Source organism: Rhinopithecus bieti, unplaced genomic scaffold, assembly GCF_001698545.2.
Source record: "Rhinopithecus bieti isolate Rb0 unplaced genomic scaffold, ASM169854v2 scaffold_4553, whole genome shotgun sequence".
Taxonomy (NCBI): Eukaryota; Metazoa; Chordata; class Mammalia; order Primates; family Cercopithecidae; genus Rhinopithecus; species Rhinopithecus bieti.
The window spans coordinates 4,708,257-4,721,230 of NW_016804694.1; the positions used below are offsets into that span (position 1 = coordinate 4,708,257).

General features: G+C 49.7%; 1 protein-coding gene across 1 annotated transcript in view; it reads left to right on the top strand.

Moving 5' to 3' along the window:
- The first annotated feature begins 1,958 nt into the window (after positions 1-1,958).
- Positions 1,959-12,974, top strand: part of DAAM2 (dishevelled associated activator of morphogenesis 2) — an 85,054-nt gene continuing 74,038 nt past the window's right edge. The window contains 1 exon segment of the mRNA XM_017870164.1: positions 1,959-1,977. Coding sequence (XP_017725653.1) covers positions 1,968-1,977 — 10 coding nt within the window. The 5' untranslated portion in view covers positions 1,959-1,967.

Sequence of the window (12,974 nt, forward strand, 5' to 3'; positions counted from 1 at the left end):
AGATGGTGATCAAATTAGGAAAGGTCTTGGATAATGTATGAGGAGCCTGGACTTCACTGAATTTTTCAATTACCGGGTTTTAAAAAACTTTTTATTTCAATTCTGGCTGAAAGAAAAAGTGATTGCTTTAATTTTATTTAAAACCTGCCTGTGGATCTATAATAGGCAAAACTTAACTCAAATAGATTTAATCATAGTGTTGCTGCACTGTCCTGTTAATTTTGCTACTCTCCTTCCTCTTAGAGCTTTCATGTAGAATACATTTATCTTCTTGCTCTAGTCTCGTCTTGGTTGAAATACTGGAGTGAGAGAGAAAAAGTGGAATCTGTATTTTTTTTCTCTTTATACAGAATAATGCTTATTTTGGAATGTGGAAAATACAAAAAACTATAAAGATGAAAAAAGAAATTTACCCTCCAGACAAGGTTGGTAGAAGATGAGTGGTTGAGCTCCAGTAGAATCAGTTTTGTTGAAATCCTAACTTTTTCATGTATTACCTGTAAGACCTTGGCAATTTACTAGCTCCAGGCCTCAGTTTCCTCATCCGTAAAATGGGAATGATAATCACAATACCTACCTCCGGAAGTTCCTATGGGGACTAAATCGGTTTCTTCATGCAAAGCACTTAGGAAAGTGCTGTGTACATAGTAAATAATTAATATTTCTTATGAGTTATTGCAACACCCTCTGGGTGAGTTCAGCCCTGGAGTTGGAGCTACAGGAGGACAGCTTCCCCTGGGGAAGGGTCTTTCTGCCTCCATGTTCCACATCAGGAAAGTGGAGAAGCTTGTGGAGGCTAGTACCGGTAACGGACTGGTGTGTGTTCAGAGTTTTTCCCTAGAGGATGCTGGCTCATCCTCCCTTGCTCCTTCCTTTCTAGCATTTCCACTCCCCTTGGGCTCTTGGGGCAGGCTGTCCCTTTAAGAAAGACAGCCACACATGCTGCTCCTGACAGTGGCCCTGCCTCCCTTGCTGGATGCCTTGCTGGGCTGTGGCTGGGACCCTCCTGGGCTAGATTTTAGTACTGAAGCCTCCAGAGGAGGAGGCACTGCTTCAAATCAAGCACACCCCACCCCAGGAATCCATGCCCACAGAAGGACTCCCTGTCTGCAGCTCCCTGCTGTGGACCTGGGCTCCCAGCGCCCAGCTCTGGGACATCAGAAGGTAATTCTTGAGGACTGAGCTCAGGATCCCTAAAAAGAAAGTTGGAAAATAGCTGGATAAACTTGGTAAGTGAGAGAAGGCCGCGTTACATCCTCTTCCTTGAATTGCGGATTTCTGCTTTTGGGTTGAGTTCTGGTGACTCTTGCCAATAGTATCTGATGGGCAAATGTGAGAAGGAGGAGACACAGGTGGGGGCTGGGATCCCCAGTGGGTAGCGAGTCTTGAACTTGGAGATAGGCCCCCCTTCTCCTGGTGGTTGTCATCCTTCAGGCAGGGAGGTGGGGGCTGACATCTGAACGTAGCTGGAGCTTGGCCCAAGGCGTGAAGATCCGGGAGGGGCAGATGTCAGATTTCTCCCTCATTTGGGAAAAACGAAGTGTGGTCAGTGAGTGCTGTTTGTGAAGATGCCAGAGACCAATGACATTTGCAGCCTGAGGTAAAATGAGTGACCCTGTGAGTCCATCTCAGCAGGAGACTCAGACCAATTCCTCTTCTTCCTATAGGGTCAGGGGACAGACCAGGCCTGGGCCCCAAGAGGTCTGCGTTGTCTCCTTGGATTGAGGCAGTTGCCCATGAGCAGCAGCAGACAGTGTCGTAGTGGGAGGAGGCAGGTCTGCCAAGGGCAGGGAAGAATGGAGAGCCTGTTACTGCTGAAGCCTGGGAACGCTGCCTGGGGGGAGGCCCACGCTCCCCAGAGCTGGAGTGAGAAGGAATGGGAAGAGAAGTCTGCAGCAGGGGGATGGGCTCAGCCAGCACCCCTACCCTCTGCAGAGCAAATGCCCCCTTGCCCCATTTCCTGTGGCATGGACGCAGGTGAGCTTCCTGGCCTTGAATACTCAGGTACAGTTTGGAGGGCTGAGGTCTGCGACAAAGAGGTGGCCTCCCATGGAGGAGGCAGGAGATGCTAGAAACCTCAGCCCCTGGCACTCACCCGAGGCCAGGGTTTCCAGATCAGAGACGCTTTCTGGTAAATTATGCTTCAACAGATGTTTTCTGTGTTCCTACTTGTGCCAGGCTTTGTGCTGGGGATTTACCAAAATATAATATGGCATGATGGAATAGGGAAGGTGTACAGAGCTGGAAAGATATTTTAGATGTGAGATTAAAGCCATTGTTGAAAAGTGACAATAATAGTTACCATTTATTCTGTACCTTGAATGCACCAATCACTCTGATAAAGGCTTTGCATCTCATTTAATTCTTGCAGTAGTTGATTGACTCGTGACTAATTTTGTAGATTTCACAGATGAAGAAACTAAGGCTCATAGATTAAGGACCTTTCCTTAAAGATGCGGGGCTGGTAAATGGCAGAGCCAGGATGAGCCTCTTAATTCATCTAACCATTCATTCGTTTGGGTGTTCAACAAAGTTGAATTGCTGGTCTACTGTGTGGCAGCCATTGTAGAGGGCAGTCAGGACACAGCTGGGACAGGGAGGGGTCCAGGGCATCCTAACTCCGTAGCCTGGGTCCTCACCCCTAGCCAGAGCCCTTCACACTGGGCCCCAGAGACCCCTGGGAACATTATGTGAATGTTTTCTCTAAGGTCTGAGACTCTGCTTCAGAATGTGCTTTTCCTTGAGAAATGTTTCTTTGTTTTCATTTTAATAATAATACTCTAAAAATTGGAGGCATTTATTCTGAATCATCTGAATGACCACCATAAAACCTACTGTTGGCATGTGATTTTAGTCCCCAGGTTTGTGTTTCTGTGCAAGTGGGCACCGAGTGGTTTCCTAAAATGCTAGTTTTTAACTTTTAATGCTTTGTTTCTCAAACCGGGCTCTACATTGTGTGCTTCAAAGGCCCAAAGATTAAGGAAGGCTCCATCGACCGATTCCATTGCAGGAAGGGAGAGGTGCAGTACGGGTGTCCCAAGAGGAAATGGTTCAACATCCCCCTCTCCTGGGGGATGAAGAAAACTGAGGGGTTTAGGTTGGGTCAAAGCAGCTTGGGGGTTCTGAATCTTCTAACCTCCTGGTCTCCAAGCTCAGGATGGACCTAGGCCAGAGACTCAGAGAGGAACAGGCAAGTCAGGAAAAAGGAAGGCCCTGGAGTTCGGATTGGGGTGCTCTGCTCTGACATAGTGTCTCTGACCTCCAGCAAACTTGCTCCTTTCTGGGCCTTTGCAGATGGGACGACTTGTGCCGGGAAGGGGAAGTGCGGGGCCTCCCTGGAACACTTTGCCACTTCCTCCCAAAGAGGGATGTTTTCTGGTCATTCAGAACTTCTGACCTCTTTGAGGCCCAGCTGTTAGGTGAGAAGGCCATGGCATGATCCCTGGTGTAGGGAACTGTGCATGCGACTTGGGCCCCACCACCCTGGGGGCATGCAGGGCTGTATCGTGCTAGCCTGGTGCCTTGGCCCTTAGATGGGGCTGGGCAGTCAGCATCCTTTCTGGATCAGATGTCCTGCCAGTCCAGGAGGCTGGAGGTGGGAGACTCAGGACCCCTGCTTCTCCATCCTCTTCCATCTCCTTTCCCTCCTCTCCCTACTGGGGTTTTGGATCTTGCTGTCATCCCTGCTTTTGAATAATGCTCCATTGTATCTCCACTCTCTGGTTACTGTCCCTCAGCTGGGCTCTGGGTGGTCATTCTGGTCGTCTTTTCTCCAGACTCCACTCTACCCTTTTCTTTCTACATTAGAAGTCAGTGAACATTATCTGCAAAGGCCTTGATAGTAAATATTTCAGCTCGGGGGCCTTCTGTGCTATACATTAGCAATTTGTTCCTAATTTTATCTCCTCAAGAGCAGGAGTCAATAGAACTTGGCTATCTCTGCAGCCTTCTCTGCCCCCAGCTCCATGCCTGTTGGGCAGTAGGCACTCAGGAAGTATTGCTGGCATAAATCCCAATGACCTCTCCCCATCCCCCTAGAGCCCGTGCCCCAGCACGGGGCTTCTTGGGGTCTAGCTGTACCATTTTGGGAAATCAGGATCTGATCACCTGTTGGTTGCTGTGGCATCCTGTAGCTAAATCCATCTCTGGCCCTGTAACCTGAACCGGCCCCAGGCCCTGTGCTCCAGGATCGAGTGTCTCTGTTTGTTTTGACATCCCATGTGGGGCATTAGAGATCCAGATTTCAAAGCAACAATTTTTTCTAGCAGCCGTTGAAGGCCAGGCCCCTGCCAGCTCCCGGGCTCCCATGTTAGCATTTTCAGTTAATTAAGAAAACAAACCCCACATCCCTGACAGGGGTGGTTCTCCCAATTCAGAACAGAGGACTTTGCATCAGCATATTATGCAGGAGAGGCTGGCCAGCTCCTACAGGCAAGACAAGCTAAGGGAGGCAGATGTTTGAGCTGGAGAGGACCCACTGGTGCCTTCTCAGCAAGAGCAGGTGCCACAGAAGTCGCATGGTTGGGAAGCCAGCTCCGGGCAGGGTCCAGAGCACGGAATTTCTGTTCCTCTTTCCCCCTCCAGGGTGCATTCATCATGGGTGAGGGCATGGGGAAAGAACAGCAGGGTGAGAATAGCACGGGGAGACACAAAAAGACTTTCTTGGGACTTGCCAGTCTTCCTCTCCAGAGCCAGGTTATCCCAACGGTCTAGCTCCTGGAGGAGAATGATGAGAGGTGACCTGGGGTGGCTTCAGAGGGGCCCAGGTAGCTGACCTGCCAGCTGCCAAGGGGGAGCCTGATCAGAGAGGCTGCTTAGCCATGCAGGGCCTGGGTGTGAATTTAAGAAGGGTCTTTGTTAGGCTGGGTGCGGTGGCTCATGCATGTAATCTCAGCACTTTGGGAGGCCGAGGCGGGAAGATCACCTGAGGTCAGGAGTTTGAAACCAGACTGGCCAACATGGGGAAACTCTGTCTCTACTAAAAATACAAAAATTAGCCAGGCGTGGTGGCAGGTGTCTATAGTCTCAGCTACTCAAGAGGCTGAGGCAGGAGAATTGCTTGAACCCGGGAGGTGGAGGTTGCAGTGAGCTGAGATTGCCACTGCAATCCAGCCTGGGCAGCAGAGCCAGACTATGTTTCAAAACAAAACAAAACAAAAAACAAGGTTGGGGGTTGGGTAGGGGGGGACTTTGTTTCTTAAAAGAAACATAGTTAAGCATAATCCTGTAAAGTGGCCCAGCTCTGCCAGTGTGTGTGTGTGTTGGGCACTTTCCTGAGCCTGGCTGTGCATTCACACACACAATCACCGTCTCACCTGATCACATACTCTCTCTGTGGTACCAGGGATAAGATATGCCCTTCCCCTGCTCTCACCATGGCTGAGATTGGGCAGGTGGGAATTGGACTCTAGGAGTGGAGGGAGCGTAAGTGGGACTGGCTTTCTGCACCCCGATATCTGTATTGAGTGTACTTTCTCCCAGGCGGGCAAGCCTTGCAGGCAGGGTGGGCTCATACATCTCCTTGGATGTGGGATTCTCTTGCAGTTCACAGCCTGCACACTACATGTAGTTGTCCTGGTACCTCTTGGTTAGAATGGAATAGGAGGGAGACCCAGTCCTGCTCTACCATTGCTAAATGGCCCAGCACACATTATTTGGGCTTTGTGAACCTCTAATTTCTAATGGGAAATGAGGATGAGGTTCACATTTTGTGTGTCCCCATGGTGCAGGTGTGTTGGCAAATATGAGATAAGGCATATTTCATGCCTGGTGCAGTGAACCTGGCCTCCTTCCCCTTCAGACATGTGTCTTGGTCCAGCTTCTGCCTGCTGGCTTGGGATGCGGCTGCCTAAAAAGATAGTGGGGAGAAATGATAAACACACGGCTGGCATCTGCTCACCTCAGGAGAAGAGCCCTGGGGAAGAAGCGATTGTACGGCCTGCTCCTGGTCTCTGGTATAACTAGTTCAAATAACTGCCAGTTAGTAGCAGATTTTTATTTTTATTTTACTTTTGAGGGTCTTCTCCTTACCTGCTGGAACTCTGGGGGCTCCCTGCCATGAGTACTTTGTCATTCACAGCACAAGCCCACAGCGAGGGACTGGGGCTATTCTAGGAAAGCAAGTCTCTTAAAAGGTGAGCATCCCTGTGGTGTTTTAAAGCGGGGGAGAAGCCACTCGGGGTTTTGGGGGACTCTCGACTCCTTCTCTTTGTCTCGTTTTCATTTCCAGTGGAATCCTCAGGTAATCGGTTGTGTAGCTGATACGATCAATAACTCCCCTTTCCTGGAGAACATATCCAGTTTGCCTCCTGAGCCTCCTGAAATTCTCGAATCCCTGGACACCAGGCTGGTTTGTTTGCTTTTCTCCTTTTGTCGATGAGTTTTTTCACTTCATGTTAGGACTGTTTGCACACAAAAATTAAGAAAAATGTACATAAAAAATCAGATGTGAAATGTGAAAAAGCATACTAATGGTAGGCAAATAATAATAATTAGTATGCATAGTCACAGGTTTCTGTAACTTCAGCTTGGCAAATCCAAATCTCTTGGAATGACTGTCAGGAGCACCTTCCCTTTTTAAAGAGAAGTTTCTAAGTACTCTCCAGGCTTCAAAGAGAAAATCTGAGGTAAGGAAATCAGGAGAAGTTGGGAGTTCATTTCCGGAGTATTTGGGAATATTTAAAGAGAAAGACTGTGTCACTTGGATCCTAGCAGGGCTTACAATACTTAGGGGAAATATTCATGAATGCATCTTGGCTAAGATTTTTGGAATTTTAATTTTGTTTTATATTGCACTTTTGTCGTTGTGGTTCCCAGTTCAGTAGAAACTCAGGAGAAACCAGGAAGCAAAGCGGGATTTATCTGTGACTATTCTATGGTGGGAGAGAGAGTTCTATGCTGTGAATTTGAGAATTGGGTTCTAGACATGGCTGTGGCATAAGTTTGCTGTGGGTCTTGAGGCAAGTAGCCTGCTTCTTGGACCTCAGCTTTCTTGCCTGCGAAAGGGTCTTGAAATGGTAGTCACCTTTGTTCTCAATATCTTGTGCATCCCAGCAGCTGTATGAGAGGCCTCCTGCAGATCATGTAGGAGAAAGGAGGAGTTGAGTCCATTCACACACACAGGTGGAGAGTGTGACATCCCAAGAGGGGAAGGCACGGCTATCCAGGAGTTGAAAGGGGTAGTCTTTTTCAGAGTCTGATTACTGGGTCTGGGTTTGTGGAATGGTGCTTGTTCACCCCAGGGAATGGCGGCCCTCACTCACGGCTTGGCTCTGTGTGTGTGGGCTCATGGAGGTGCCCCTGGGCCTGGTAGGATACGGAGACCTGGGCTTCAGAAACAGTGACTGGAGGATTCTTCTCCCTGACTCTTTTCCTTGGGGTCCTCAGGCCTGGATTACTCTTCAGGGTCTCTGTCTTTGTGTGAAGTGTGATACCCCTTGACCCCCTCGGTCTGAGAATGGATTCTCTTAATGGATCAAAGGGGAATTTGGAAAATCCCAAACCCAGTTTCAGAATTGAAGGGGTATAGTCCCTTCATGTCTGAGCCCTGGACTACTTCTCAGGGCATCTCCTTACCAGCTGCCCAAGCTCTGCCTGCCCTGTCGCTCACATTTCTAACTCTTGCCCTCGCCACTACCTGAAGGCTCATACCTGGGGAACGCCTACCTGTCCTTCAAGACTCGGTCCAAAAATCACCACACCTGTGAAGTCTCTCTAACCCCTCCTCCTCCCCATCAATTTCAGGTAGGTAGGGTTCCCTCTCACCTCTGCTGCCACAGGCCTGTCCCTGATAAAGCACTGAGCACAGTGTTTGAAAACCACTGTTCTGTCTGACTGTCACTAGACTATTAGCTTCCAGAATGCAAAGCTCTGACTGGTTCAGTTTTGCATTTCTAGTATGTTTTAGTCCAGTTGTGCCAATATTCCACACACTGGGTAATTTATAAACCAAAACAACATTTCTCATGGTTCTGGACTTTGGGAAGTGCAAGATCAAGGTGCCAGCAGGGTTGGTGTCTGGTGAGGGCTGCCCTCTGCTCCTAAGGTGGTGTTTTGTTGCTTTTTAATGAAAAACTGTAAAGAGCATAGGTACTCCTTGCATTTTTGGTATTCATTCATGGAGCCAATATTTAATAAGGACCTGCTATGCTTTAGCCCCTGACAGTGGAACTATGCTATGGTTTGCATGTCTGTGTTCCTTCCCTTCCTCTGGAGGGAGAGAACGCTGTGTCCTTACATGACAGAAGGAATGGAAGGCCTAAAAGGGCTTAAGCTAATTCCCTCCAGCACCCCCTGCTTTTTTTTTTTTTAGACTGATTCTTGTTCTGTCGCCAGGCTGGAGTACAGTGGCGCAATCTCGGCTCACTGCAGCCTCTGCCTCCCAGATTCAAGCGATTCTCCTGCCTCAGCCTCCTGAGTAGCTGGGACTATAGGTGCGTGCTACCACACCCGGCTAATTTTTGTGTTTTTAGTAGAGGTGGGGTTTCACCATGTTGGCCTGTATGGTCTCGATCTCCTGACCTCATGATCTGCATGCCTCTGCCTCCCGCCCTTTTATAAGACATTAATCCGTTCATGAAGGTGGAGCCATCATGACATAATCACTTCCCAAAAAGCCCCACCCTTCATATTATTACAACAAAGATTAAGTTTCAACATATGCATTTTGGAGGGAACACAGACTTGCAAACCATAGCATAGTTCCACTGGCAGGGGCTAAGGCATAGTAGGTCCTTATTAAATATTGGCTGCATGAATGAATAGCAGAAATGCAAGGAGAATTTATGCTTTCTACAGTTTTTCTTTAAGAAGGAAGCAAGAATGGTTACTGTTTGGATAATTTACCCAGGGACCAGCTTCACAGGATGGTGTTTAAACAGATAAATCCAATTGGCATCTCTTCCTTGTATACTTTCGTTGACGGCAGGGGCCTGGGGAGCAGGCTGCGTGTTCCACACAGGGTGTGTGGATGGGCCTGCACATGCGCCTGTGACTGGTTGTGGGTTGCAAGCACAGGATGATCCTGTTTTTCTGTAAATACCGAGCCACAAACATTGGCAGTGACTTTCTGGCTGTTGTCCTCAGTGGTGTGTGATTCTTGCGGCTTTTCCCAGGGTGTACCACAGGAGTGTGACGGTGGTGACCATCGATGGGGAGGCTGGCAGCACTCAGGGTGATGGGCAGAACCCCATGGTTGGTTCCCTCTAAAGATACCCATGTTGGAGGCTGAGTGACACCTTGTTTGGCACCAGTTGGAGAGTTTATAGCCTGTGAAGGTTCTTACATTTACCAAGAGGAAATTGGGCAATAGAAATTTATGTGAATGTCCGTGGGATAAGAAAAAAGCAACATGTCCCCAGGTCAGTAGTGATCTTACCTTCAGGGGTTTGTTTATTCATTGGCACACTCCAGACATTTGTACTCAGTGCCTGCCATATATGCCTGCCCTCATTCTAGGGATGCAGACTGAACCTGGTCCCTGCCCTCAGAGGGCTTAGTTTCTGGTAACAGGGTTTGAAGATTGGGAGGATGGGAGCTGAAGCTGGCACCCTCCCCAGAGCCGTTCTGAGCCAGCCCCTTGGTGGGGAATATCATTTCTCCATTCATTAGCTCCTCTATTCACCCGCAAGTTGTTGCTGGCCAGAAGCACCTTGGTACTACCCTGCTAGATTACTCATGCTCCCTCCTTCCCCAGGCTGAGTTAGAGACCCTTCAGCCATACTCGCGTCATTCCCTGTGCAGCTCCACCGAGATACTTCTGCCTACTACCCTGGCCTGCTCACACGTGTACCCCCTTTCCGACTGGGAGCTTTTTGATGATCAGGTCTGTGTTTTATTCACTGCCACATCCTACAGTGCACAGTGTCTGGCCCAGAGTGGGGTTCATAGATGGTTGTGGAGTGGATGACCGTGGGACAATGCTGGGCTACATTATCTCCAGCATTCACACTGAAGCCTGTGTCTATCTATTTTTGTGTCTTTCTGGGTCAGTCATGGAGAGGCATGGCTCTCAGGGAAGTTGCTGAGAAGCTGGGGCATTGTGAGAAATTGGAGAAATCTGGGAAGCCACAGGCTGGAGTCACTGGGCTCTGGTGAGTCCTCTGTGACTGCCATTCCACACACTCCCTGCAAGGGAGGGAGGCAGGTGGGCTTCAGGGTTGACAGAGTGGGGCTCTGAGTCCAGACTGTGCTTGTGCTGAGGCCCACATCTTCGTCATGAGTGGGGACAAGCGATGCTGACAGACAGACCTACCCCTACAGTCCTCCGGCTCAGGCAGTGCAGCTGGGCCAGCAGGAGAGCGGGCCGCCTGGGAATAGCTGGGAAGCAAGTCCAGGCCTTGGGCCCACCTCCCCCAAGGCCAGGATGTGGCGTGGGACCCAGGCCTGCGGAGGTTCCCACCGCTCAGCTCCTGCACTCCGAAATGCTCCAGGCCCAGGCAGCATTGCTTAGCAGGAGGGGGTGGCGAGGGGCTCCAGCTGCCTGGGTCAAGACTGCATCAGGACCAGGGCCACCCTACAGGCACACACCTCTGACATTTAGCCTCCACCTGGATAGCTGCCAGTGGCCCTGCAGCCCAGCCCAGCCCAGCTTTCCATGGGGGAGGAGAGTCAGGGATTAACCATTTCAGGCCCTTCCTCCATCAGGCAGAGACTGATCCTCTCAGGTCAGCCATGTACCAAGGACTGGAGTGGGCCTATTTACAAATGTTGCCTCATTTAATCTTCACATCAATGTGAGGGTGTGGGCATCATCTCCATTTCTCAGATGAGTAAACTAAGGCATGTGGGCAGTTATGTAACTTGCCCAAGTCTACACAGTTAGTAAGTTTCATATATTCCTTCTTTATTACAAGGGCCTATTATGCACCAAGTAGTAATTCTAGTCACTGAGGATACAGCAATGAATGAAGGACAAAAATGCCCCATGGAATATACATTCTTGTGGGAGGGATAATAAATACATGGGATGTATAGTCTCTCAGATGGTGATAATTCTACATGGAAATGAAGGGAAGGGAGATGGGAGGTGCTGGGAGTGGGGCTGCTATTTCAGATGCCCTTGAAAGACCTCATTGAGAGGGTGTGAGTTATTCACATTTAGTGCTGAATAGGTGCCTGGTGCTACCCTAATCATTGTACCTGACTCACTAAATTAATCCCCACAATTAATCCCCACAATCTTTGAGGCAGATTACTATTATTATTCTCATTTTCACATGGGGAAACTGAGGCACAGGGAGGTTAAGTAACTTGCCAAAGATGACACAGCAGATGAGAAGCGGCTCTGGGATTTGCACCCAGGAAGTCTAACTCCTGAGTTCTGGCTCTTAACTTCTGTGTGTTACTGCCAGGGCCACAAAGACAGTAAATGGGTGGGAAGGTCAAGAGGCTTGTAAGACCCCACCTGAACAGTCCAGGTCCGTGACGTGGGGGGCAGGCATGCTGAGGGACAGGTGCACTAGGGGGCAGGTGCACTGTGGGGACAGGAGCACTGGGGGGTAGGTGCACTGGGGAGGCAGGTGTACTGAGGGGGCAGGTGCACTGGGGGGCAGGTGCAGTGCAGAGTAGGTGCACTGGGGAGGCAGGCATACTGGGGTGGCAGGTACACTGTGGGGACAGGTACACTGCAGGGACAGGTGTACTGCGGGAGTAGGTGCACTGGGGGAACAGGTGTGCTGGGGTACACTAGGGCGGCAGGTGCACTGGTGTGCACTCTTCTGCAGCTCCCTTGGTGAGGAAAGGGTAGAGGGGTCAACAGGTCAGTTGCAGTTAAACCTGGATGAAAGTGGGGCTTGACTAGTTTGTGTCGAATAAGGAGAGGATGAACTCCCCAGTGAGGGGGTCCTAGAGGCTGCCCGTCTCCCCTCTCCTCCTATGCCAGCCAGCCTCCCTGAGCCCTCCGAGGACTCAGATCTGAAACAAAAGTGGGACTATTTTTTGCTCTTGTCCTCGTCTTCCCTTCCTTTTGTCTATCTGGGAATAACCCACTTGGTGGTGATGATGATGATGACATAATAGCAGCTCATATTTATTGAAAACTTACTAAACTGGGTGGTGAAAAGGAATAATGACACTCAGCTGTGCAGGAAAAAGTAATTGATTCTTATAATGGATAATTTGCAATGAAAACTTAGTGTGAAAATAAAGGTAATTTAGTCTCTGATTTAAATGAGTTGCTTTGGAGCAAGGTCCCATCAAGTTGAAATTCAAACTTCCTGTGAGGGCAGCGCCCAGTGCCCCTCCCCTGTATGGTCTGGCTTCCTGGGGAAGCGCCAGTATTTTCATGGTGACAGGGAAGGGCCTGGGGGCTGTAGGGTTTCTGCCGATCTCCACGGAGCTGTACCTTGCTCTCTGCTGCTTGGGCCTCTGTGCTGAACTCCATTGAAGGGGCCAGGTCTCGTCCTGTCTCCAGGGCCTCTGAGGGTAGACTTGGCACCCACTGCTGAAGCTTAGGGCTTCCTCAGGCCCCTGGCTCAGCAGAACGTCCACCCACTCCTGGAGGGCCCAAGTGTCCAGTGGTTGCTCTGGGATGTGAGGTTTCTAAATGGGTGGGCCCGAGGGCAGCCCCCAGGTAATTTTCTCAGCTGTCACCAGCCATATTTGCTCAGAACTGGGCTTAGGCAGGATTTCTCCAAGGAGCGTGACCTTTCCCCAACCCTGCACCCCATTCTGAAATTCTCCAAGTCATTGGGTTATTTCTAATGACACCGCAAACCACCCCACTCCTCTCTTATCTAGAGGTGGGAAAGGAAGTGGAATCCTGGGCATTTACTTTCTTTTCCTCCTAGTACTAGAAAGATTTTCTTTTTCTTCTTATTTTTCTTTCTTCTTCTCCTTCTCCTCCTCCTCCTCCTTCTCCTCCCTCTCCTCCTTCTCCTCCTCCCTCTCCTCCTTCTTCTCCTCCCTCTCCTCCTCCTTCTCCTCCACCTCCTCCTCCTTCTCCTCCACCTCCTCCTCCTTCTCCTCCCTCTCCT